This window comes from Notolepis coatsorum, assembly GCF_963971535.1.
Source record: "Notolepis coatsorum genome assembly, chromosome: 5".
Lineage (NCBI taxonomy): Eukaryota > Metazoa > Chordata > Actinopteri > Aulopiformes > Paralepididae > Notolepis > Notolepis coatsorum.
Window position 1 is genome coordinate 16,137,555 of NC_140169.1, and position 27,985 is coordinate 16,165,539.

The 27,985-nt window shown below is 47.4% G+C and overlaps 1 protein-coding gene across 1 annotated transcript in view; it reads right to left on the reverse strand.

Moving 5' to 3' along the window:
- Positions 1-20,537, reverse strand: part of parp4 (poly (ADP-ribose) polymerase family, member 4) — a 92,417-nt gene extending 71,880 nt beyond the window's left edge. The window contains exons 1-5 of the mRNA XM_084314022.1: positions 20,440-20,537; positions 19,255-19,382; positions 18,765-19,008; positions 18,388-18,526; positions 17,187-17,265 (exon numbers count right to left, since the gene is read on the reverse strand). Coding sequence (XP_084170148.1) covers positions 17,187-17,265; positions 18,388-18,526; positions 18,765-19,008; positions 19,255-19,380 — 588 coding nt within the window. The 5' untranslated portion in view covers positions 19,381-19,382; positions 20,440-20,537. The remainder of the gene's footprint in view (positions 1-17,186; positions 17,266-18,387; positions 18,527-18,764; positions 19,009-19,254; positions 19,383-20,439) is intronic.
- Between the last annotated feature and the right edge of the window lie 7,448 nt (positions 20,538-27,985).

The following is a 27,985-nucleotide window of genomic DNA, read 5'->3' on the forward strand; positions in this document are numbered from 1 at the left end:
TATGATGCAGCCATAATCTATAGAAGACCTCATTAATCCCATATATACAGTCTTCAAAGAATTCCTACCTGCTCCCCACTCCCTACCCCTCAGGCATCTTACAATGTTCAGTAGTTTTTTTTTTTTTTTACATTTGGCAACAACTTTCCCAATATGGGTTGCCCAAGTAATTATTTTATCAAACCAAATCCCTGGTGTAACTTGATCAATAGTCCTGTTTTCCACATCATGTCATATGCCTTTTAATTTCAACATCAAAAAATATAGCTACTACACTTTCTTTATTAGCTTGCGCTTTCCTAATTTCATTTTCTAAACACATAGCTGGATCTATTGTGTTTCTCCCTTTTCTAAATCCACTCTGATAACTCTCTATTAATTAATTTTTTTCTATATGATACTGCAATCTTTCATTCATCATTCTTTCCATAGTTTTCATGTGATGTTAATGCTATCGGTCTGTAGCTTCCTGCTAAATTGGATCCTTTCCTGGCTTACATATGGGAACAATAATTGACTCTTTCCACTGAATAGGCAAATATCCCTCCTCCCATACCTTATTATACAATTTTAATAATATTGCTTTGCTCATATCACTTAAGTTGTCTAACATTAGCTTATTTGATCTTTCCCTGTCGTTGTTTTCCCAGCTTTCCTTAATGCCCTATTTAGTTCTGTTATTGTAAACATCACATTTATTACACTTCCATACTCATTCTCATCCTGCATTGCCTCTTTATTTTTCCCAATTGTACTCTCTCTCTGTATCTTTTCCTCATCACTCAAATTTGCATTACTATGTACCTTAACAAAATTATTTGCTAATAACTCTGCTTTATCCTTCCTTTCAACTATTACATTTTCTCCATCTTTCATTATCGGGTATCCATATTCCTTCCTATTACCAGACATATTTTTAATCATGCCCCACTCTGTCTAGTGGCGTAGTCCTGCCTATTGACTCACAAAACCTCCTCCAACATTCTTTTTTCACTTTCTTTATTACATTCCTAACTATTGCCTGCTTTCTTTTATATTCTATTACATTCTGAAATGTATGTGTTTTCCTCAATATTTTAAAAGCCTTATTCCTATTTAAAATGTCCTCAGTGCATTCTTGCGTCCACCATGGAACTATCTTTTTCCTATTACTATTTTTAACTTTCGGTATCGATTTCTTCCCTGCTTCTACTATACTATTACTTATTTCTGTATTGAGGCCATTAATATCCTGGTCTACATTTGGTCGACGTTTGTTATTGTCTGAAGGCACCGTGTCACCATGAAAGTGTTGACCAATTAGCAGGCAGTGGGCACAGGAGGCGGGGCTCATGTGTGCTCAGGTGCAATCTATATGTATGTGTTCACAGGTGTGCAGCGGCAGGGAAATTGGGTAATTATCACAGGGAAGCCACACTATCTTTTTACCGTGCTCATTTGTTTTGTTTTCAGTTATATTGAGTCACATTTTGGGTTTATTTTGTATGCTTATATTTGTCCACACTGCAAGTAAGAATAAAACCTCTCAACAGTACTCAAGGAGAAGACATCATTTTATTATCAACAAGCATCACGCGTTGGAAAGAGCTTCACCCAGTATTCCCTCACTGGCATCTTTTCTTGCTAGGTTGCCCTTACACTAATGCATATTGGGTAATGATCACTACCTATAGTACTTTCTTTATGCACTTCCCAATTAGTATTTCCAACCATAGATTGCGTTACCAAAGTGAGGTCTATTACTGACTCTGTACCCTTTATCAGTTTCACCCTTGTGCCTGAGCCATCATTTAAACACACCAATTCCTTTTCATCCATTATCTCTTCTCATACTGTACTTCCCCATTTACATATTCTAGTTCACCCCATATTGTGCTGTGTGCATTGAAGTCTCCACACAAAACAACATTACCTCTCCAATTTTCTAATATTGTTTCTAGTTTTATTTTCTCTAACCTTTTGCATGGGTTATACAAATGTATTATCTTCCAACTCTCTTTCTTACTCCATACTTCAATAACTATTACTTCCGGTTCTTGTATTGTTCCTAACCTTCTATAGTTTATGCCTTCTTTAATAAACATTGCACACCCTCCCCCATTTCCACTGCATCTATCTTTACGTATTGTTGTATACCCTTTAATAATGAAATCCAAACTTGGTTTCAACCATGTTTCCTGAATGCATATGATATCTGGTTTATTTTTCAACTTGCCAACATATCCCTTAAACTCCTGTCCATTCCCTATCAGGCTTCTAGCGTTCCATTGCAATATTAACATTATACACCATAAGGAGGCTCCTTTGATGTTCCTTCCCCTGCAGGCAATTTTACACAATTCCTGTGAGTCTATGGAACACATCTGTACGTTTTTTTTTTCAAAAAAAAATCATTGTTTTGTATTTCTAATCAAGTACTTTCGAGCAGCATTTTCTGCATTCAAGATTCCAAGCTGTTTTTTGGCTGGGCTCTGCCCATACTGGCAATGCGCTTTACATACGAGAGAGAGCGAGAGAGAGAGAGAACGAGCGAGCGAGAGAGGGAGAGAGAAAGATAGAGATAGAGAGAGGGAGAGACAGATAGAGAGGGAGAGAGAGAGATCGCTCTGTGAGCGTGTGTGTGTGAGCGGCTCGACTCGCGATTGTGTGTGTAAATGCAGGGGGAGAGACAGAGAGCCTCTCCGTATGAGAGCCTCTCTCTCCCTCTCTATCTGTCTGTCTCTCCCTCTCTCTCTCTCTTTAGAGGAAGTGTCAGTACCAGGGAAACCGCTTCCACATTATTCCCACTGCTCCATTGTTGAGCGAATTGTTGATTGTGGGCGGTGGCTGCAACCACAGAGGGGGCTGAGATATGCAAATCAAGATATGCAAATCAGCATCTCTACGTAGACAAGCGAGGCAATTCTGAATGGCTTAGTTCACCGGGGGAGGATCTTGTATCAACTGGAGTGGAGGAGTGGGACTGAATGAGAATTTCATATCTAGTCAGTGTTGGTACAACCCCACATTGCTAGAAAACAATGCTAACCGCTGTAAAAGGCAATTTATAAGATAGTTCCCCTTTAACATTCCCCACTACCTGTCCTTCATCCCGCCTATCTCGGCTCCTCTTCGCAATCCCCTCCTCTGCCAATTTGTGAATACTCTTCCCCACTCTCTCCCTTTTCCATATCTTCCTCGTCCGATATGTGATCAGCCATCTAAATCCAGTCACAAATCAGTTTTGCCAAAAACTCGCCACTCAAACCGTGTGCCAAACAGATACACGTCAACTTTCCCGTTCCCCTGCTCTTCTTCTTCTTCCGTTACCCTGCTGTAACGCTGCCTCTAACTCAGTGGTTCTCAACCTGTGGTACGCGTACCACTAGTGGTACTTGGTGGTACTGCTGGTGGTACTTGGAAAGATTTATAAAAAATAAAAATATATATATTTTTTTTGTGTGCAGTCAGGCCACTGAACTTAGAAGCAGGCCAGGCCAGTGTTTCTAGTTGCGGCGGCGCGATAGTTAGATAACCTAGGTGGGGAACAACCAGGAGATCACTGTGACAGAGAGTATTGCAGTCTAAACAGTCATAAATCTTTTATTCAACTTCAGCCCTAATCATAACCATTTATATTTTTATATTTTTTGTAATGTCAGATAAAAAATGAAATACTCTGAAATATTCTGAAAATAGTTCAGTAAATCTGACATTACAAAAAACAAAAAATCCATCAAAATCTGTGTTGTTGCTAATCATTGACACATGCCTAGCCTGTAATAATCCCCCCCAGATAAATGTACTTTGCATTTGATATATTGAAAATATTTAACTTTTTGTGTGGTTTTTTAACAATAATTTGTGATGCCATCTCATGCCATCTCACGCATTTAAAGGGTTACAATTCAAAAATGTATTGAATATGTGTTTTTTTTTTTTTTTTTTTTTTTTTACAATAATTTGTGATGCCCATCACAAACACTGGCATTTAAAGGGTACATTTAAAAAAAAAAGTCCTGCACCAGAATGCAGGAAATTAAGTCTTTGTAACAAAATAATTCCTGGTGGGGGACCCCCACTTAGAAAGTGGCCTGACTGGGGCTATATTTCACACTATATTTCCCAGCCTGAATTATTTCCCCAGTCCGGCCCTGCTTATGTGAGTTGTCAATGGACAACAACATGGTGTGTGTGTGTGTGTGTGTGTGTGTGTGTGTGTGTGTGTGTGTGTGTGTGTGTGTGTGTGTGTGTGTGTGTGTGTGTGTGTGTGTGTGTGTGTGTGTGTGTGTGTGTGTGTGTGTGTGTGTGTGTGTGTGTGTGTGTGTGTGTGTGTGTGTGTGTGTGTGTGTGTGTGTGTGTGTGTGTGTGTGTGTGTGTGTGTGTGCATGTGCGTGTGCGTGTGTGTGTGTGTGTGTGTGTGTGTGTGTGTGTGTGTGAGAGAGAGAGAGAATGAAGGACAATTGCTTGCTGTGTGAGAGCGAGAGAGAGAGAGAATTAAGTACATTTGCTGAAATACAGTTGTTCTTAATTTTCTCACTTGGAGAAGGGGGCGCCCCCCTCCCCCCCCCCCCCCCCTTCGTAGATAAAAAAACTAAAAAAAATCAGTTATGCAAGTCAATTTTGGTGAGTTGTTTCTATATACAATTCACTTATGACAAGTCATAACGCTATGCGAGTCTCGGAACGTGAGAGAGAGAGAGAGAGATCTTTGACAACCTAGGATGGCTTAGAGTAGACGACAGAGTACAGCAACTTGCAATGGGCCTGGTCTACAAGATACACTACACGACTAAGGTACCCATGTACATGTCAAATTACTTCCCAAAGTAAGCTCCACAAATCATGTGAAACCCAAATTCGGCTCAAACAAGGGACTAAACACGTTTATCAATGTGGAACGCCCCTACCCACAGCTGTAAAGGAATGTGAATCACTACCCACTTTCAAAACCACTCTCAAAGAGCACCTACGGGAGACTGCAATTCAAAACTGGCCCCTGTAAATGTCCTAACACAACCCCCTCCAATGTACAGTAAATGTCCTAACCCATGGCAATAATACACGAGACCATCTTTTTGGGACCAAGTAAGGTTTCGTCGATAATCCAATGTACAGTTACCCCACCCCGCCTTTCTCTGGTCTGCATCCCCTTAACAATTGTGTGTATTGAGCTGTACTGTATTGTACCCATTCTGCAATCTGTTAATACAATTTTCAATCAATCAATCAGAGACCTGAGCTAGAGAGGGAACAAGCAGCCGTTTTCCGTGTGGTCCTATAGTGCCGCGTCGCGTCACCGTTTATTATTGTGTAACATTGTTTTGGACGGTAAAAAAAAGTGCAGGGGACAATAACTGCCTTCTGAAAACATGCAGGGGACATCCCCCCCCCCCCCCCCATAATTACGCCCCTGCTCTAACTACACCAAAAACAGAGAAGAAGAAATGGAGCATGCGCAAAACCTGTGCGATGAAAAACACACACAAGGAAGATAGTTTGTGCCAACCGCCAATGCGTGATTTTAACCAGTGATAAACTAGGCATTAGGTAGTTTGCATGCTGTTTGAGGCGGAAATGGGCAAATACACAGGCATTTAAGCTTAGGCGACTCTTTCGAAGTTGGTTAAGGTTAGAGTTTGGAATCAGGGCTGGTGTTCTATCGCCCTGCTCTAAGACAAACTCTAACCCTGATGTAAACAAGACGAAAGTCTTTCTCTGGTCTGCATCCCCTTAACAATTGTATTGAGCTGTACTGTACTGTACCCATTCTACAATCTGTTAATAAAGTTTTCAATCAATTCAATCAAACCAACTTCGAAAGAGTGCCTAAGCTTAACCGGTGAAAGAAACAGGCGTCACGCGATTGGGCGCACATGTCACATGACCAGAAACGTCAGTGGCCAATCAGAGAGCGTCTCTGCAAACTGCGGCTACGAAAAAAAATCACGCACCGCCAATACAAATCAGAGGAAGAAGAACACACGAAGAAGAAGAATGGCGGAAGATACGAACAGGGGTAGAAATTAGTCATTTGTGTGGACTGACGACGAGGTGGAACTGCTGCTTGGGGTCATACTCGACTACAAGGCAACCAAACTGCAGGAGAAGAATGTTGACTGGGAGTCCTGCCATGCCAAATACTTCGACATATTTGACGCATTTCAGGCACAGTATCGGAAGCGCCCGACAGAAAAGGATTTCCCTCACGACGCTGACTCCATTACAAAAACCCAAATCACTGGCAAGATCAGGAGCATCCGAGGCAAATACAGGAAGGCGGTGGACACTGGACGCTGGAGTGGCCAAGGACGCGTGGTGCTCTTGTATTTCGAGCTGTGTGGGAAGGTCTGGGGCGAGTCGCCTGCTAGTGCTGCGCCTGCCATCACCGCTGGCATCGAGACGGGGGACCTGGAGGAATCGTCTTCCCGACAAAGTGCATCTCCGACTTTAGAAGCTTCTAACGACTCGCCACAGTCCACCGAATCCGGCGAAAGTCTGCCAACTGTGGTTGTAAACCAGCGCAGGGATATGCTCCAGGTAGGTTCATGATTTAAGATAAGATATTTGTTCTGAAGGGCCAGATTAACTCTGAGAATCTACGTTTATTATTTTGTATAACTTGTATATTATTTATATATATAAGCTATATACCTTTAACTTCCGTTTGAATCATAGTATTATTCGCTCGCCTCATTGGACACCGCCCTTGACATTGGCGGCGCCAGCAGTCGCGCCCCCCAGACAAGTTCAAAGACGTGTCCGGGCAAGTTTAGACATGCCCTTAGCCGGCGCATTGATTCCGGACAAGTAATTCGGTTGCGCTCTAGAAATCACTCTGAGTATATATATTGTAGAAGGCACAGCAGCCGTAGTGTGAACCTAATCTAATGTGCAGCTGTGTGTGAACTTAACGTAACGAGTATCAGAACACGAGGTGAAGTGTGAAGTAACCAGCAGAACGAGTGGACATGTGAGCAGTGGAAGCCTACCTGCGGTGTATCGTTACGGATAGCTAGTAGTTACTTAGATACGACCCTAATATTGTAGAACCATTGTTGGTGTATTATAGTGACTTGTGTAAGCGAAGTAACGTGGAGAAGAGCATAGTTAAGACCATTGGCGTTTGGATCTAACTACACCTGAAGACCTTCATCGGGCTAGCTTCTATGACCAACGAAGCTAGCTAGCTATCATCACTGCCGTCAGGCTTTGGATTACGAGCTATTACCCTGCCATCGGGCACTTGGATTACAAGGACTGGATCCGTACGAGAACCCCTTTTCTTCAGTGACCGCAGGAGTATCCGACTATTCTTCAATTCCTCTGGAGCTTACCACTCCGTGGGGGAAATCATTGTCTCCAGCTATACCCCTCGCTTGCCCTGTATCGCCTTCTCACTCCATGCAGAGCTCCGGTCGAGTATTCTTCACCTAGGAATTATTCATTCCCCCTGACTTTGATACTCTGACATTCTACTATCATTCACTATTAAAAGAGCAACGTACTAATTCAGTTGTATATTGATATTGCTATTAAAATACTGTAAACGTGATCTCTTTGTCCCCGTGCCGTCTATTGAGTGTCTGCCATATTTAACTAACTGTACTGTCTGGCAAGTAATAATATTTAGTAGTGGTTTAATCTAAACAATCTTTAATACAGTCCGGGTTTTGTAACCCCTCAGTTACAATTGGTCCTTCGAGCCGGAGGGTATCAGTAATAATAATATGGCCAGCGGCGGACACTCTCCAATCGGCTCTCCCCCACTAGAGCACCCTAGGCGCCAGCGTCAGCCCCCTCCACACTTGGAGAACTACGCTGTAGATCTACCTCCAAGCTTATCTAAAAAGACGTTAAGCAAGGATAAAATTAGTAGCTTAAGTATGCCCAACCTTATCGACCTGTCACCCCCACCGGTAGAGACCCAAGCTGGTTTAAGTGAAACTGACTTAGCTCACGGGGGGGGACAATCGGGACATGACTTGACTATGCCCATAGACCACCGCGCCCCCGAGATGGACCTCGGAGCGCAAGAAGATAAAGACTGCGCCTCCAAGATGGACCTCGGAGCGCAAGAAGGTACAGAATGCGCCCCTGAGATGGACCTCGGAGCGCAAGAGGATAAAGAATGCGCCCCCGAGATGGACCTCGGCGCGCACCGGAGAAAAGAGCACCGCGCCCCCGAGATGGACCTCGGAGCGCGGGAGAAGATAAAGTACAGCGCCCCCGAGATGGACCTCGGAGCGCGTAAAGAGACCAGGTCACCGCCAAGCCCTGCCAACTCCAGATCACCATCATCAGCGTCATCCCCAAGCGAGGCCGACCAGAGGCTAGCGCAAGTCCTGATCGCCACGCTGACAGCTTCAACCTAAAGAGACCGCCTCCAGGGTGAGCGTGACCGCCTCCAGGCGCAACGAGAGAGTGAGCGCGAACATCTCAGACTGGAAGAGAGGCGCCTCCAGGCTCAAGAAACCATGGAGCGAGACCGCGCCAATGCACAGCGTGACGCAGCCAATGCACAGCGCGAGGCGGAACGAGACCGTCTACAAGCACAAATGATGGAGCAAGCGCTCCAGAGGGTGACTCCCCATTCCTCCATCCGGAGCTCCCGGAGATCATCACGACACGGGTCGAGGGCACCTTCCCCTCCCCGACCAAGCTACACGGGACCCAGCCTACGGGAAGAACCTGCTTACGTTGCAGAGCAGCTAACCGAGCGACTACAAAGCCTAGCGGAGGACGAGGGAGGACAGAAAGCCCACACGCACAAACCCATCTCAGACCAGGAGGAACAGTGCAGCCCCCATCTCAGCCCCGACACGCTGCGTTACGAACCCCCAACCCGTCCCAGGGGGGAGTTTGAGCAACAGACAGCACCGAGGAGCAGTACCTGGGGGCCCGGCCTCTGGTTCCCACCCAGCATGAACCCACGACCCCACGTACGGGGAGACTCGCCAAGGAGGCCTCTCCCCCTACGCGCATCAGTGTCACAGCCATCCATGGCATCCTACATTGGGACACCCACATTCCCGGACTTCACGCGAGAAGACAGAGCGCAGTATACCGAACTGCGCATGTGCCTAGAGACAATTATGTCCGGAGTACAGGATACAAATATGCCATCCTCCTTAAGCACCTCAAGGTAACCAGAGCGCACAACATAGCGCTGGCATACTCTAATTCACAGACTCCCTATTCTGATGCCCTGGTGGCCCTCAACGCACGTTACGGACGTACATGGGACTATGTCATTCAGGAGATACATGAGATTGAACGTCTCCCCCCAGCTAAAGACAATCGAGCCCTGGACGACCTATCCATCAAAGTACAATCCCTGGTAGGGATGCTCGTGTCACAACGAGAGAAGGGGATGTACGAGTTGTACGCCAACTCCAACGTGGAGCGTATATTAGAGAAGCTCCCCCCATCCCGCCAAGAACGTTTTCGGCAGCAAAGGAATCACCGTGACCCCAATGGCCCAGAACAATCACTCCTGGACCTTGCTGACTTCCTAGCCAGGGAGGTCAGCAGCCTAAGGATCGACACCTTCGCGTGGGGTGGCTCGAACATTAAAGAGGGACCAAGAAGGTTTAAAGACCAAAGCAGGCCCATCACCGTGATGCACCAGGCCGAGTCGGTGCCACGACAAAAGAGTCATAACCCCCCCCCCGCTAAGGGAAAATGGAAGATCGCATGCCAATATTGCGACAACGAACACTGGCTGTCACAGTGCGACGCATTTAAGAAACTGACCGCCGAAGACGTGAGTCAGTGGATTAAAGCAAACCGCCGCTGCTTCCGCTGCGCGCGCAGCCACATGGCAGCTGAGTGCCGCCTTAAGAAAAAGTGCGGCAAGTGTGACGGCGCCCACCTCGAAGCCCTGCACGAGAGCAACAAACGGAGACCCGCCCCACAAAGCAGCTCGACAGCAGAAGTACTCTACATAGACCCTGCGAAGAGCGGGAGCTCCCGGGTGCTCCTCAAGGTGGTACGAGTACTCCTCAGTTATGGGGACAAGGTACTCGACACCTACGCCGTCCTCGACGACGGGTCGGAGAAGACTCTCCTCCTCGCTTCCGCCGCGACCCAGTTGGGCCTGCGGGGTCCAGAGGAGACCATGACAATCCGTACCATTCGTCGAGACTTAAAGACAATAAAGGGTGAAAACGTCTCGTTCACCATAGCAGCGATCGATCAGCCCGAGAAGCGGTACAGCATCAACAAGGCGTTCACAAGCCACGACATAGGTCTGTCACGCTATGACTACCCCATCCCACAGCTGAGGGAGAAGTACGCACACCTACGCCGACTGCCCATACCGCTCATCGACGGCGCTACACCGACCCTGCTCATAGGCTCCGACCACGCAGACCTTGTCGTCCCAACGGACGCGGTCCACATCGGACCCAGAGGCTGCCCAGCCGCGGTTAAGACCCGACTGGGCTGGACGCTCCAGGGCCCTCTCTCCGGGCCTTCCAACCGACCAACGTCCACCCGCTGCCTTTACACCAAGGTGAGCGACCAAGACACTACCCTCTTGCAGCACGTTGAGAGACTATGGACACTAGACTCGCTGCCATTCAAGAACGAACGCAAAAAAGTTCGGTCAAAGGAGGACAAGTATGCCATAGTTCTACTCGAGCAGAAGACTACAAGGGTCCAGGTCGACGGAGTGCTAAGATACGCGACCCCACTCTTGAGGCGGGAAGGGATGCCCACTCTGCACGCGTCAAAGGAAGTGACACAACGCTATCTACAGAACACTGAGCGGCGTCTCGCCAAAGACCCCCCCCAAGCAACGATATATCGCGCCGAGATCGAAAAGCTGATCACGGCTGGCCATATAAAGAAAATCGATGACCACGAGGCAGACAAGACGACTGAGTCCTGGTACGTCCTGGACAAGGTCACCCACAACGGAAAGAACCGCATCGTGTTCAATTGCAGTTATCAGATTGGACTACAGAATCTGAATAACCTGCTCCTGCCCGGCCCGACACTCGGCCCCTCCCTCCTCGGCGTACTGCTACGTTTTCGGCAGGACAAAGTGGCCATCAGCGGCGACATCAAGGGAATGTTCCTACAAGTACGACTGATGGAGGAAGACAAGCCTCTGCTGAGGTTCCTGTGGAGAGAGAGGCTCGATGACGAACAACCCTCGATATACCAATGGGAGGTACTCCCATTCGGCACCACCTGCAGCCCGTGCTGCACCATGTTCGCGTTACATAAGCACGTGGCCGAAGACCCCGGAGCCGACGAGGAGGTCAGACACAGCGTGGAAAGGAGTTTCTACGTGGACAACTGCCTACAGAGCGTACCTACGCCAGAAGAAGCCGAGAGCATCCTACTGAAGCTACAAGCCTCACTGGCCAAAGGTGGATTCGACCTCAGGCAATGGGCCAGCAGTGACCCTCAAGTCCTCCGAAGCCTCCCCCAGAGACCAAGGCCGCGAGCAGCGAGACCTGGATGGCGACCACCCCAGGTGAAGCGCAAGAAATGACATTGGGCCTCGTCTGGCGTTTCAAAACGGACTCACTTCATTACAAACACACACCCCTGACCACGGATCAGGGAAGGTCCAAGACTCTACCGACCACTCAGCGGAGTGTGTACCAAACACTCGCCAGCCAGTACGACCCAATGGGATGTATCCTACCTTACACCACTCGGGCGAAGATGTTGATGAGAGAACTGTGGGACAAGGAGCAGGGCTGGGACGACCCCATACCCGAGCACCTGGCTTCCACCTGGAGAGAATGGGAGGAAGAACTCGACTCACTCCGAGATGTGATCATCCAACAGAGTTACTTCCCCCCTACAGTGCGGCTGGAGACGTGTCAGATAGACCTGCACGTCTTCAGCGACGCCTCTGAAGTGGCGTACGGATCAGTGGCTTACCTGAGAGCCCGAGAAGAGGGAGGAGAAGTCCATGTAGCCTTCGTCCTGGCCCGCTCGAGGATAGCTCCCCGCAAGCAGCAGTCGATCCCGCGACTAGAGCTCTGCGCAGCTCTGGTAGGCGCGCAACTCGCAACGATGATACAAAGTGAACTCACCATACCGGTGCGTGAGACCACCCTATGGTCAGACTCTATGACCGTGCTCACCTGGATCCAGTCCGACTCCTGTCGGTACAATGTTTTCGTCGGAGTCCGAGTCACCGAGATCCAAGACCTGGTAGGAGCAGCATGTTGGAGATACGTTGACACCAAGCAGAACCCAGCGGATGTCATCACACGGGGGATGTCCTTAGACGACCTCACACGTTCTAACCCTTACAGTGACGGTCCTGAGTTCCTCAAGCTCCCGGAGGAGAAGTGGCCTACCCCCACACCACGGGAGGCGAACCAAGATGAGTCAGAGATCAAGAAGTCTATGTTCTGCGGGCTGACGCAAGCCCCGGCTCCAACGGACCCGAACCTAGACGACTGTTTAACTCTTGAGAGTGCTCAGAAAAGGACATTCTTATGGCACCACCCGGAGACTCCCCCCACCACAGACCTCGACGCATCGAACTACAAAGAAGCCGAACTTCTTCTGCTAAAGAGAGCCCAAAGAGACTCATTCCCAGAAGAACTAGATTGCCTGACAGGGAAAAAGCCAGTCCCCTCAGACAGTCGACTCCTCACCTTGGCCCCAGAGCTCGACGCCCAGCACCTCATCAGGGTGGGTGGTCGATTGAGACGGGCCCCGGACGTGACCGAAGATGCTAAGCATCCCATCGTCCTCAACAGCCGACACAAGATAACCGAGCTGATCATCCAGAAGTACGACGAGGTGGTGCACCACGCGGGGGCCGAGAGAGTCTTTGCTGAGATCCGACGGCGCTTCTGGATACTCCAAGGGAGAGAAGCTGTACGTCGATTCCAACGGACTTGCCCAACCTGTCGCAAGTGGAGGGCACAGCCTAGTATTCCGATGATGGCCGACCTGCCTCCCTGCCGCCTCCGACTCGGCGAGCGGGCCTTCCACTCCACGGGCGTGGACTGCTTCGGCCCATTCAACGTCAAGAAAGGAAGAGGGACAGAGAAGAGGTGGGGCATCGTGTACAAGTGCATGACCACCCGAGCTGTTCACATTGAAATCCTCCAGACCATGAGTACGGACTCATTCCTCATGTCCTTCCGGAGATTCCAAGCCCGGAGAGGAACCACATCAGTGCTGTTGTCCGACCAAGGGACAAACTTCAGAGGAGGAGACACAGAACTGAGAGAGAGCTTCCTGGCTATGGGTGAAGAACTCAAGATCCGCCTCGCTCCTGCTCAGATCACATTCCAGTTCAACCCCCCGAACGCCCCCCATTTCGGGAAACGTGGGAGAGAGAGGTCCGTTCCATAAAGACTGCTATGTACACCGTACTTGGGGCCCAGACCGTGGGCGAGGAAGTCCTGACTATGGTCCTCACAGAGATCAAGGGCGTCTTGAACTCTAAGCCCCTCGGTTACGTTTCAAGCGACGTAGCGGACATCGACCCCGTCACCCCAAACTACATCTTGATGGTGCGGCTGGACCCTGCCCTTCCTCAGGCGGTGTACAGACAAGACGAGATGAACGGCCGGAGAATGTGGAGACACAGCCAAGTACTGGCCGACCAGTTTTGGACCCGCTTCCTCCTACACTATCTACCATCCCTTCAAGCCCGTCAGAAGTGGGTAAAAGACAGGGACAACCTGAAAGTGAATACCGTCGTAATGATAATAGACCAGTCACTACCCCGAGCTACGTGGCCGGCCGGCCGTGTGAGCAGAGTGATTACTGGTGCCGATGGGAAGGTCAGAGCGGCAGAAGTCATCGTCCAAGGGCGGACCTACACCAGACCTGTAGCTAAGTTGATAGAGCTGCCGGAGATCCCTGACTCCCCTGACGACGACCATGACCCACTGACTTTGTAGATCGTTTCCAACTCCCCATAACACAGTATGGAGAAGTTGACTTGACATTAATATTAATCTGTGCCCATTTATTTACTAATTAGGTGCGGACTAATTAGGAGGCGGCTGTTCTGAAGGGCCAGATTAACTCTGAGAATCTACGTTTATTATTTTGTATAACTTGTATATTATTTATATATATAAGCTATATACCTTTAAGCTTCCGTTTGAATCATAGTATTATTCGCTCGCCTCATTGGACACCGCCCTTGACATTGGAGGCGCCAGCAGTCGCGCCCCCCAGACAAGTTCAAAGACGTGTCCGGGCAAGTTCAGACATGCCCTTAGCCGGCGCATTGATTCCGGACAAGTAATTCGGTTGCGCTCTAGAAATCAAAAGTATATATATTGTAGAAGGCGCAGCAGCCGTAGTGTGAACCTAATCTAATGTGCAGCTGTGTGTGAACTTAACGTAACGAGTATTAGAACACGAGGTGAAGTGTGAAGTAACCTAACAGCAGAACGAGTGGACATGTGAGCAGTGGAAGCCTACCCGCGGTGTATCGTTACGGATAGCTAGTAGCTACTTAGATACGACCCTAATATTGTAGAACCATTGTTGGTGTATTATAGTGACTTGTGTAAGCGAAGTAACGTGGAGAAGAGCATAGTTAAGACCATTGGCGTTTGGATCTAACTACACCTGAAGACCTTCATCGGGCTAGCTATTACCCTGCCATCGGGCACTTGGATTACAAGGACTGGATCCGTATGAGAACCCCTTTTCTTCAGTGACCGCAGGAGTATCCGACTATTCTTCAATTCCTCTGGAGCTTACCACTCCATGGGGGAAATCATTGTCTCCAGCTATACCCCTCGCTTGCCCTGTATCGCCTTCTCACTCCATGCAGAGCTCCGGTCGAGTATTCTTCACCTAGGAATTATTCATTCCCCCTGACTTTGATACTCTGACATTCTACTATCATTCACTATTAAAAGAGCAACGTACTAATTCAGTTGTATATTGATATTGCTATTAAAATACTGTAAACGTGATCTCTTTGTCCCCATGCCGTCTATTGAGTGTCTGCCATATTTAACTAACTGTACTGTCTGGCAAGTAATAATATTTAGTAGTGGTTTAATCTAAACAATCTTTAATACAGTCCGGGTTTTGTAACCCCTCAGTTACAATATTCATTCCTTTAGGATCTATGGGTAACAGTACTGTATATTTGCATATCATATATGTCACAAATGTAACAGTACTATATACCTGTATGTCATGTATGTCCCTATGCCATAAATGTCATGATGTCATGTATGTTGTGTATGTCATAAATGTCACTATGAATTGAAAATGGAGGACCCTGATGTAAACAAGACAAACGTCTTTCTGGTCTGCATCCCCTTAACAATTGTATGTATTGAGCTGTACTGTATTGTACCCATTCTGCAATCTGTTAAATAAAGTTTTCATTCATTCATTATTGATCCCCTTGGGGGAAATTCAGGCATCATAGCAGGAGGGGAATGATGATATGTATGAATGATACAGTACCTTTTTATTGTGAGCACAGTTGGTGACTTTTCCACTCTTGTAATAACAGTCATCACCAGGCCCAAATTGCATTTGAAAAAGGGACATTTTGACAAATAGTGCCTTACAAATTATGTGCATAACTTATACATATATTTATATTTCAACATTATATTACCATCTGTACATATCTGCTTATACTTACGCCTGTACATACCTGCATCTATCTATATACTATAGCAAAGGCATATCTGTATACACTCAACCATATATTTATTTCCACATAATACCTCAATATTGTACCTAATAGCGTTATACTCTGCTACTTTTGTACTGTATTGTTTGCAATCTGGTTGGATGCCAAACTTCTTTTCGTTGTATTGTACCTGTACACAACATACCTGTAACTGACCGCCAAGGGTAAAGATGCCTATCATCTTTATTGTCAGTAAGCTTTAATTTACATTGGTCTAGATGATCGACTTCTCTTTATTAGCTCAGAATACTGAGCTTTCTATTTAAGAAAAGAATATTTCAGAGCCGCTTGTGCATTTTCATTTTGTGTCCACATGGGGGCAGAGCTCGTCTTTCCTATAGTATAAAGGTCACAGCATTCTGTGTGTGACCAAGGCAGGAAGTGACCAAGTGCGAAGCTCTAATTTTCTAATGCGCGGACGTCCGCGCCGCTCACTTGGTGTCACATAAAAGGCTGCTCTGCGTTTTGGTTGACATCGACCTGCATTTAATGTGATGCCGATCTGCATTTTACTCGGACCACTCGCTCCGTGCCAAGTGAGAGTAGGGCTTGAGATGTTTGAATGGCTTTTCTAAATGAAGTGTGTAAAACTGCCATTGGAAACAGAGATACCATACCGGTACTCTTTATTTTGACGGACGACGACATGACAGAAGTTGAACAGCGTGGGAAAAATTGTGTAAACTGGCGCGAGACATGTAGGAAATTGGTCTGCGGAGGTCTGCTCGACTATGAAAGCTCAAAGAGTGAGTGCGGACCTCCGCAGAGTCCAGTCCGCGTACAGTCCGCTCGACCATGGGAGCACCTTTAGTCCTTAGGATTGTAAAAACACAGATAATAACTTCTTGAAATGCAAGACAACTATCCACTGGTTTACTGACATCTACATCATGTGTAACAATGCTGAGAATACCAGCAGTGTCCTTCAATGTTTATTTTTGCTATAATTGACCCCATGTAAAGCACAGTATCAGTATGTAGGACTACTTTAAAGCAGATGTGTATTTCAGTATGTGGTGTAAATCTGTGGAATTCTCTACATAATGATTTAAAGAGTTGTACAAATATATTTCAGTTCATGAAAATGTATAAAGAAATAAGTTGAGGGGTAATGTTTTCCCTATGACTATTTTTTTTATTTGTTATTGTAAGTATTGATTGTTAAATATGTGTAATTGACAGACCATCTATTTATATTGTTTTGAGTAAGGGGCAGGCCAAATAACATTTTCTTCTTCCTGCTCCTTTTCACTCATGGAATGTACAAATTGGGAGGTGCTTTTATTACGAAATTGTGCTTTTGTGGAGCTGTGCATTGCCATGAACGGAACAAATAAAAATGAAATGTGTAGAGAATATTCCATGACTTGGACCAAGCCAAACCATTGAAAATGTATGGTACAAGGGTGACAATGGCAAACCAATCAGCTTTTTATCTAATTTCCTGCACAATTTTTATTGAACACTGATATGTCAATAGTAAAGTCTAAAGTGAAATATCAGGTGACTAAAAGAAAGGAATAGATTGTTATAATACCTTTTCAAAGATGGAATACTTGGCCACTTGAAAATCCAATGGATATTTGGGGAGATCATTGTCATTTTCGGTGTATACCCTGCAAACAGGCATAAATGTGAGTCATCATTTCAATACTTGATACAGAAAACTGTACGGCTACTTTGTTGATCAGTCGGTTAATCTGTCAGTTTGGTTGAAGTCGGCCAAGACTTTGTTAGTTGATTCGTTTTTGTGTTATTTCCTGCAAAATACTAAGTTCCATATCTGGTTTGCATCAGATTTAAACCGGTCCTACTGCACGACTGCAAGTCAGAAACACAATTGTACAGATTTGTCAATTAAAGGTGCTATATATCAAATGTTATGTAGAGTAATCATTAAAAAATAAACATCCGCAGAGCTTTTAGAAAGTGCTGAATAAAAGCATTGCCCCAATATAATTATTGATGAATTAATTCGTAATTTAATTTTTTTTGCGGGTCCAAAATTAATGTTGTTTACATGTTGCATGCATGTATCCCTACTTCCTATTTCCCCACATGGAATGCACCTGATAAATTATACTCCAGTGCTACATCTAGTGGCTGATTGTTATCTATATAGCACCTTTAAATCAACTAATTCATTAGTCGACAAAGTCCTATGACTATTAGACGAATACGAATTTCAAGGACAGCCCTAGAAAGCCCCTTAACCCTTTCACTACCACACTACAGAAGGTTAACTTTTCACTACCACTACAGACGGTTAAGCATCTAGTGTGGTTGTGAACGGGTTTTAACCTTCTGTAGTGTGGTTGTGAAAGGGTTAACCCTTTGTTGTGTGGCAGTGAAAGGGTTAACCTTTTGTATTGTCGCAGTGAAAGGGTTAACGCGTATCTAGGCTTTGTTTAAAATTTCTATATTTTCCCCACTTTCATCACCAGTGACAGTATTATGATTGTATTGTGCACCTTTAATACTGTACCTAGTAAAAGTTTAAACAGATACAAAGCACCTTGATTAAACATTTAATTTCTGCTTTACATAAGAATATGAAAATGAGCAAGAGGTGGTGCAGTAGTTGCATTCACACAAATGTAAAGGTGCTATAGATAAACTTATGTAGAGTAATCATAAAAAAAATACATTCACAGAGATTTTAGAAAGGTGCGGAATGAAAGTATAGCCCCCCCCCCCCCCCCCCATTGGCAGCTCCAGTAATCACTGACTGTACACACCTGAACTTCCCCAGGAGGTTACTAGTGCCAATCTTCTCCTGAATCCCCGCCTCCTTTGTCTGATTGACAGAGTCAACAATCTGGGTCTGGTCTTTGGACTGCTGAGCAACTGGTTGACTTGTCACTGCCTTCTTAGACACTAATACAACACATGCATACACATACATGTGCACACACACATGCCATGCACACACACAGTACAGTAAAAAAAAGAAAAAATACACACACCCATTCAGCAAATAAGACACATTGTTATCAGACCAGAAAGTCCTGTTGGCTTAAACTGACACATTGGTTGGATTCAAAGCTTTATTTTTAGTCATTATGCTGAAAACAGGAAGAACAAAGAACCTACTATACTGTATCTGTGCCGTTACCTGAGTATACAGTACCAGGGCCTTGTTTTGACAGAGGGATGGGCTGCGACCAGGGGAACAGAGGAGGAGGAGATGATGAAGGGGGAGAAACGTCCAACTCGTACTCCTCCACGGGAAGCAGGACGCCCTCCTCTAGACAGCGGGACACATAGTCCAACGTAACCACGGGCGTACAGTGCTTCTGGATGCTGCGCACACGATTCCTGCTCAGGCTGGAGACACTGCTGGCCACCACCATAGAGCACTGTGGGAGAGAGAGGGGGCAGGGGAGAGAGAGGGGGGAAGAGAGAGAGGAAGGGGGAGAGGGGAAGAGAGAGAGAGGGGGAGGGATGGAGAGAATACAGAGACAAATTAGGGGAAGTGAGGGAATACAGAGAGGGAAAGAGAGAGCAGAATTTGATCCTCAGGAATAAGCAATCAGAGGATTTTGTACTGTAATCAGAAGTAAGCAACAGTTGAAGAAGGCATATTTTTTGTCAAAACATCAGACCTGCTGGTTGACCACATAAGAGATGCTGCCTCCATTCTCTGTTATGACTGACTGCAACCTCTTCTTCTCCTTAAAAGGCAGATTCTTCAGCTCCAAAAGCACAGAGCAGTTCTCAAATAAAGCCATACCTGAGAGGAGAGAATGGACCAAACAAATTCACCATAACTGGTTTTATGACATGCCACACACACATTTTAAATGCTTTATTTATGTCCACATAAATACAAAGGACATTAAGGACACAAACACTAACAGTGCAATTAGCTCATTGGGAGTCATTCAATTATGTGTGTGACTGTGCAGCACCCATTCTACACATACAATATTGACACAGATGATGTTTCAAATGTGGGTTAACAGATACAATAGCATTTCCGTAAATCTATATCTATTCTATGGGTACAAAAAGCAACGCCGTCTCCAAATAGAGCGGCTACCAATAATAGCAGATATAGAGCAATACCATCTGAAGGCCCCGAACCACTAGCTTGTGAACATGACCTAGGCTGCCACTTGACACTTGTAGCCTAGTTGTGAGATGTTCAGCTTGAGCTGCTGATATTTCAGCAACTTGGTTACAAAGGCTTCCTCCAGGCTGTGGTCGAAGGTACAGCCAACCTCTAGAATAAACACCTCTCTACTACTCTCATTAAATCAACAATGTCAGGGGTGTTGGCTGAGATGTTACACAGAACACCTCTGAATCATTATCCCACAGGCCACACATGCTGGGTTTAACAGTACAGTGCTTGTATACAGTGATAGAGGACCCAAAGGTAGAGCCGATATCTTTCGATATCAAGTCACAAATCTCACACACACACACACACACACACAAACACACACACACACACACACACACACACACATACACACACACACACACACACACACACACACACACACACACACACACACACACACACACACACAAGGAAATACATAAGTGAGCTATTCAAAGAACTGTGCTATACTCAGTGGGAACTAAACAATATTCAATATTCAATATTCAAATAGTCAATATTCAAGTTTAAAGAAAAGGGTTAGATGACTATCATGTCAAAATTACAAACTATGTTATAACTTAATATGTCATGCATTATAGGATAAGACTAAGAGATAACCATTATAGTACATCTGAAAAACAGCTGACTTCACTGTATTTATATAGCTTAAAATGGATACCTCAATGATTGTTGTCGAATTATTTCATTAGATGACAGATTTCATTGTCAGAAAGAAAGTCTGTTGCGGTTGCCTCTCTCGAAGTGCGTTCAATGTTGCCTCTCAAGTCAGCAGCAACGTTCTTCCTGGTAGAGAGCTGGACAGAAACGCCCACTCTTGTCACATGAGAAATACATGGAATGTGAGCTTTGCTGCCCTCCTCTGGCTATGAGGATGTAATAAAAATAGGAAAAGCTACACTGTACTGTGAGATGTACTTGTTGATGAGATGACTGAAGATGCTCGAATAAAATAAAACGTTGTGATTATATACTGATCTTTATGATTAAAACCTTGCAATGAAAGATCCACTGGATAATATTCACTGCTCAGTGTATACACATGAATGTGTCTGTCAAAGACTCATATAAGGTATTCATATAAGACTTTCAGACAATTTCCCTTAGGAGGACGGACACTAGGGGATTTGATTGATTGATTGAAAACTTTATTAACAGATTGCAGAATGGGTACAGTACAGTACAGCTCAATACAAACAATTGTTAAGGGGATGCAGACCAGAGAAAGACTTTCGTCTTGTTTACATCAGGGTCCCCCATTTTCAATTCATCATAACATATATGACATACATGACATACAGATAGACAGTACTGCTACATCTATACATTTATGACATACCAGATTTGCAAATACAGTACTGTTTGTGATACGAAAAGAGTCCAGAAAAGAGAGTATATACATTTGACGTAGAAACTGTACATTGGAGGAGGTTGGGTAGGGGGGGGGGGGGGGGGGGGGGGGGCTGTACATTGGAGGTGGTTGGGTGGGTGGGTGGGGGGAGGTTGGGTAGGAGGGGTGGGTGGGGGACACAGTACAACTGAACAGGCAAAACTGTACATTGGAATATTGACAAGACCATACTTGGTCATTTACTGTTCATTAGGGGGGGGTTGTGTTAGGACATTTACAGGGGCCAATTTCGAATTGCAGTCTCCCGTAGGTGTTTTTTGAGTGTTTTTGAAAGTGGGTAGTGATTCACATTCCTTTACAGCTTTAGGTAGGGCGTTCCACATTGATGTGGCATAATTGCGAAACGTGTTTAATCCCTTGTTTGAGCCGAATCTGGGTTTCACATGATTTGTGGAGCTCCCTCTGGTGTTGTGATCATGGTATTCACTGACCTTTGGGAAGTATTTTGACATGTACATGGGTACCTTGGTCGTGTAGTGTATCTTGTAGACCAGGCCCATTGCAAGTTGCTGTACTCTGTCGTCTACTCTAAGCCATCCTAGGTTGTCAAAGTGGGCAGGGATGAGGTGGGTTCTAGGGGTAAAGTCAAGCAGTAGTCTGACCAGTTTGTTTTGAGATGTTTGTAATTTTGTTTTTAGCGCCTTTGAGGTGCTTTGGTACCATGAGGTGCAAGCATAGTCGTAGTACCCTTGAATGAGTGCTCCTGCCAGAGTCTTCAGGGTATTCTTGTTTACCAGTGAGGAGATCCGGTACAAGAATCGTGTACATTGGATGCCATTTTGTCACTGCGAGATGCCATTTTGTGCTGCGAGACAGTCAGACTGGTGGTCAGAAGAACGACGAGAGTGTCCTCGATAAAGGCCCCAAATGCCCCAAGTGACTCCCTCGACTGTGTATGTCCAACGGGACCGAAAGTGCAGCGAGTTCGGCAGGGGAAAAGAAGAGGGGGAACCGGCGGTTGAGGACTGGATTGTCTCGATGAAGTCACACTTCAGAGTTAGCAGAGTGCCAGAGGAGGACCAATTGGAATTATTGAAACTACACCTGAACGGCGAGGCCAAACAGACGGTGAGGCTTATGCTGGATGAGACAGACACCCGCCCAACGGCTGTGTTTGAGATACTAGCAGAAGCTTATGGAGACAAGGTGCCGGTCGCCTGAATACTTTAGACAACAAATGTTTGTTTCCGCGTCTCTGATTGGCCAGGTCATTTCTGGTCATGTGACATGTACGCCCAATCGTGGGACCGCAAGTTTCTACACTGGTTAAGCTTAGGCGCTCTTTCGAAGTTGGTTAAGGTTAGAGTTTGTCTTAGAGCATGGCGATAGAACGCCTGCCCTGATTCCGACGGTTAAGCTTAGGCACTCTTTTGAAGTTGGTTAAGGTTAGAGTTTGTCTTAGAGCATGGCGATAGAACGCCAGGTAGTTTGCAGGCTGTTAGACCCGGAAATAGGCGCAGAACTTTCGGTCCCACGATTGGCGCACATGTCACATGACCTGGCCAATCAGAGCGCAAAACTCGAACGCGGAAACAAACATTTGTTGTCGAAAGTATTCAGTCCCGGTCAGTGTTCGCCTGGCAGAGTTTTATGATCGCAGACAAGCGGCAGGGGAGACCATCAGGCAATATGCATATGACCTACATGAGATGCTCAGACGCCTGAAGCAGTGGGAACCGACTTTGGTTCCTGATGCCGCAATCCGGCTGCAAGAGCAGTTTGTCCTGGGTCTAAGAGACGACTCACTGCGACGAGAGATGAAACAACACCTAAAAGAGAAGTCTGGTCTGACGTTTGTCGTGCTAATGTTAGCGGCGATCGACTGGTCAGAGGAAGAGGAGGTCCTATCCACTGCCTCTCCCACAGCTCCGGCCAGGGGGTAGTGAATGCTGCTGCTGCTGCAGAAGATAACCTCCCTCCACCGATCTTACAAGCTCTACTATAGTCCATTCGACAGCTAACGACACAGCAGGAACAGCTATTCCGGGCCCTGCAACAGAGAGAGCCTGACGGTGAGGAGTCCGACCGATTCGCTAGGGAGCGGCATGGAGGCCCGCCCTGCGATTCACGCAGACTACCCCGTAGGAGCGAAGATGGAAGGCTGGTCTGCTATACTTGTCAGCAGCCAGGACATATCAGTCGCGAGTGCCCATACGAGAAGGGTGAATCACGCCAGTCGGAAGCACTGGGCGTCGAGGTTTCTCCCACGCAAACACAAGGCGCCATCAACACAGCAGCCGGTGGGTCGTCCGACATGGCGACCACCGGCCGAAGATCTGAAGATGGAGGTGGGAGGGCGTGTCGTATGATTCGCTACAAATGCGGCCAGCCCGACCGAAGCGCTGATGCCCTGTCGCACATCCCGATGAGACCAGGACCAGAGGTTCTGGTGCCTTGGAAAAGTGAAGAACCGACAGAAGCGCCAGCTATCATCACAAAGCAGACCGTGGCCCAGGGGGGGAACAGCGGATATGATGTGGGGCCAGTACGAGAGGCAGTGATAAAGGGGATCTGCCCCACCAGAGTGCAACTGCAGGAGGTGAGCCCGCTCATGCGTAAGTTCTATGGGCAGTGGGAACGATGGAGAAGAGATATTGCAGTTGGTGGTGCCGGGGACGCTGCGGCGTCACATCTACGAGACTCAACACGATCATGGGGGACATTTTGGCCAACGCGGGACACTAGGTTTAATGAGGCGGGGCTATTACTGGACAGGGATGGCGGCAGAGGCAGGGTGCGAATCATGGGGGAGCTGGGGGAGCCATGGCTCCCCTAGATGAGACATCAGCCCCCCTGAAAACATGATTTGTGAATTTTTGGGGGGTCTCTAAAATACGGACAAAAATGCTATTTTTACCATGCATGTTAACAGAATTCGGCTACAGGGCGACAATAATGTGGTCAAGAGGCATGGTTTCTATCTTGAGCCTTAACTGGCGTGGTTCCTTTTATTCACATGAAGAGCAGCAGTAACATACAGGTCTTCTCTCACTGAGAGACATGGGGGGAGAGAGAGAAGTGGGAGGAGACATCTACTTTTATACTCGCCACATGGTGGTGTACCTGAGTGGCTCCGCCTAGAGCGCCCTCTAGTGGAAACAGTTATATATGCAGTTAGATAATAGTTAATAGTTAATAACAATCCTACACATAACCTCTGACTTCAACACTCCCACTTAGGTTTGTATTAGCATACTGGCTGACTTCTTGGAAAAACATTTTACAAAGGAAATAATATAATCCCAAAAACATCAACAGGGTATGACAGTCAATATCTTCACATTAAACATGACCCTTGCAAATCCCTTCAATTTTAATTTGAAACAGGTTTCCTCATAGTGTCTGCTACTCTGTCGTCCATTGGACAGTAAACCGGTGTCATTCTTTCTTATCTGATGACATACCTGATGAGATGATATTTTCTATAATGGCATGTTTACATCTATGTTGACACATTGGGTTCCTAGCAATCACAATGGTCCCCTGGTTGTCCTCATAAACAACAGTCTCCATAATTTTAAACGGTTTTGACAGAACGCCCATCATCTACAAAAGCACCATATTCAGCATAGAGGGTACATTTCAATTACCTACTAAATTTTTTTTTTTTTACTTTATTTTTTAGCGTTTATCGCTTTTCTGGTCAAGCATGACCGACAGTTGTAGAGTGAAACGGGAGGGAGAACAGGGGAAGACATTCGGCAAATGACGGCGGGTCCGGGAATCGAACTCGGAGTCAACCAGAACCGTGACGCAGCACGGCTCCTCCCGACGCAGAAATAGCGCCGAGATACGCGGTGAGCTACTGGAGCCCCCCTACCTACTACATTTTTGAGCAATATATTCATAATCTTTTCTCCATCACTTCGAACAGTTGTTCTAGATAAACACATTTTGCATTGTCATAGCTAGAAACATATACTCAGCTTCACAGGCTGATAGTATCACTGTGGGCTTTAAGCCTTAAACCTTTGCTGTCTTTTATGAAACACCGCTGTCCGTCTGCTGCACCTCTGGGATAACGAAAAACATATTTTTAACGTAGTTCAATGCTTCTCTGTGGGGTCAGCAAAAATACTGTGACATTCTTACCCACTACAAAAACATAAGTCAGGGCGAGTACAGGTTGTCTAACAAAATGAAGCTACCCACAGTTTATCTATACATCTCTTACTTCAGTCAAAACACCTCAGGAGCTTTTCCACATATCTCCTCTGGGATACCTCCACACAATTTTCAGTATTTTAAACATGGTAACTCATCCACCTCTGTACTTAAACATGGGACCCATTTCTGTATTTAAACGTGGAATTAAACATAGGATTCATTTCAGTATTCAAACGTGGTCTCTAGTCAGTGTGAGGAGTTTTTTTTGCGGAGCCCAATAGCAAACACACGAGGAGAGAGAATGGAGCGGTTTAGGGTGTTTTAATCGTTCTCCCCAAGCAGACAGAAATCACATCCAGAAATGTACAACAGACAGGAATGAATGTTATTGGGGTTAGTACAGGTGCACTCCTTGTGCAGTACGGGATAATGTTCTTTAGGACAGGTGCACTCCTTGTGCAGTACGGGAGAATGTTTTAGGACAGGTGCACTCCTTGTGCAGTACGGGAGAAGGTAGACACCGGCTGTGTCGGGGGTGAGAGCAGGAACTCCTTCGTCAAGCTCCAGGGGTCCAGACGGGCTCGCTGGAACGGAGGTCCTTGGGCACAAGAGAAGGAAGGTCAGAACAGGGAATAATAATATGAGAGTGTCTAGCAGGTCTTCAGGCTGAGGCGTCGTACCTAGGTAGGCAGTTTAACACTGCGACGAGGGACGACAGGATCCATCAGGTGATATAGGGGCTGCTTGATGAGGGAATCCCTCACAGCCACGCTGATTGATGCTCGTCTGGCAGCGTGGGAATGCTGCCGCAGGAAGCTGCCCATATATGGGCGCGGCAGGATGAGGGCAGAGGAAGGCCCGAGCCCTGACCATGACAGGACCCCCCCCCCCTCTACGGGCGCCTCCTGGCGACCCTCCAGGCTTGTCAGGGTTATCCAGGATCAACCCGCGGGAGACCCAGCTGCGCTCCTCCGGGCCGTAGCCCTCCCAGTCCACGAGGTATTGGAAGCCGCGGCCGTGGCAACGCATGCCCAGCAGCTGCCAGACGATGTAGGCCGGGTGGTCGTCGATGACCAGCGGAGGGGGAGGCTCCGAAGCTGGAGGAGACAGGGGACTGGAGACCACCGGCTTCAACTGGGAAACATGAAACGAGGGGTGAATGCGCATGATGGAGGGAAGCTGGAGTTTGACGACTGAGGGGTTGATAATGGACAGAATCTTATAGGGACCAACAAAACGGGGGGTGAGTTTGCGGGACAAAGACTTGAGCGGCAGGTCCCGGGACGAGAGCCAAACCATCTGACCTGGTTGATAGTCGGGAGCCGGGGTCCGGTGGCGGTCTGCGAAGCGACGGCCCTTGTGTCCTCCCATATCCTCCTGCAGCGGCGAAGGTGGTCCTGCACCGATGGAACAGCGATCTCCTCCTCCTGTGCAGGGAACAGCGGGGGTTGGTAGCCCAGAGAGGACTCGAAGGGGGACTGACCTGTGGCCGCGGAGGACAGAGAGTTGTGGGCGTACTCAATCCATGGCAGGAAAACACTCCAGCCGGAGGGGTCCCGGGTCATCACGCAGCGGAGGGCGGACCCCAGGTCCTCGTTGGCCCGCTCCGACTGACCGTTGGTCTGCGGGTGGTATCCGGAGGAGAGACTGACCGTGGCCCCCAGGGCCCGACAGAAGGCCTTCCAGACTTGGGAGATGAATTGCGAGCCCCTGTCGGAGAAGATGTCCACCGGGATCCCGTGGAGGCGGAAGACGTGGAGCACTATCAGGTCTGCGGTTTCTGAAGCAGAGGGGAGTTTGGGGAGAGCAACAAAGTGCACAGCCTTCGAGAAACGGTCAACGATAGTGAGAATGACTGTGTTACCATGTGAGGGAGGCAGACCGGTGACGAAGTCCAGGGCGACGTGCGACCACGGCCGACCAGGAACAGGGAGCGGACGGAGGAGCCCGGCGGGTGGTTGGTGGGAAGCCTTCCCACGAGCACAGACGGTGCATGCAAGGACGAAGGCGCGGGTGTCTTCCCTCATGGAGACTCACCAGAAGTGCCGCCTCAGCAGGGACAGGGTACGGTCGATCCCAGGATGACAGGCGAACCGGGAGGCGTGGACCCACTGGAGCACCTGGGAGCGGACAAGGTCGGGGACAAAAAGCCGGTTAGGTGGGCCGTTACCTGGATCAGGCTGGACGCTCTGGGCCTCCCGGATGACAGACTGGATCTCCCAGGTGGCGGCGGCCACCAAGCAGGAGGAGGGGAGGATAGTGTCAGGGTGCGCGGGACCCTCTTCGGGGACAAACTGCCAGGAGAGGGCGTCTGGCTTGGTATTCTTGGAGCCAGGCCTGTAGGTCAGGGTGAAATTTAACCTGGCAAAGAACAGTGCCCAGCGTGCCTGGCGGGAGTTCAGGCGTTTGGCCGTCTGGACGAAGGCGAGGTTCTTATGGTCAGTCCAGACCAGGAAGGGGATCTCTGAGCCCTCCAGCCAGTGCCTTCATTCCTCCAGGGCCAGTTTGACTGCCAGGAGCTCCAGGTTCCCAATATCGTAGTTGACCTCCGCTGGGGTCAGGCGGCGAGAGAAGAAGGCGCAGGGATGCAGTCTCTGGTCGAGAGCAGAGCGTTGGGAGAGGACCGCCCCTACTCCGGTACTTGAGGCGTCAACCTCCACCACGAACTGGCGGGACGCGTCCGGCTGGA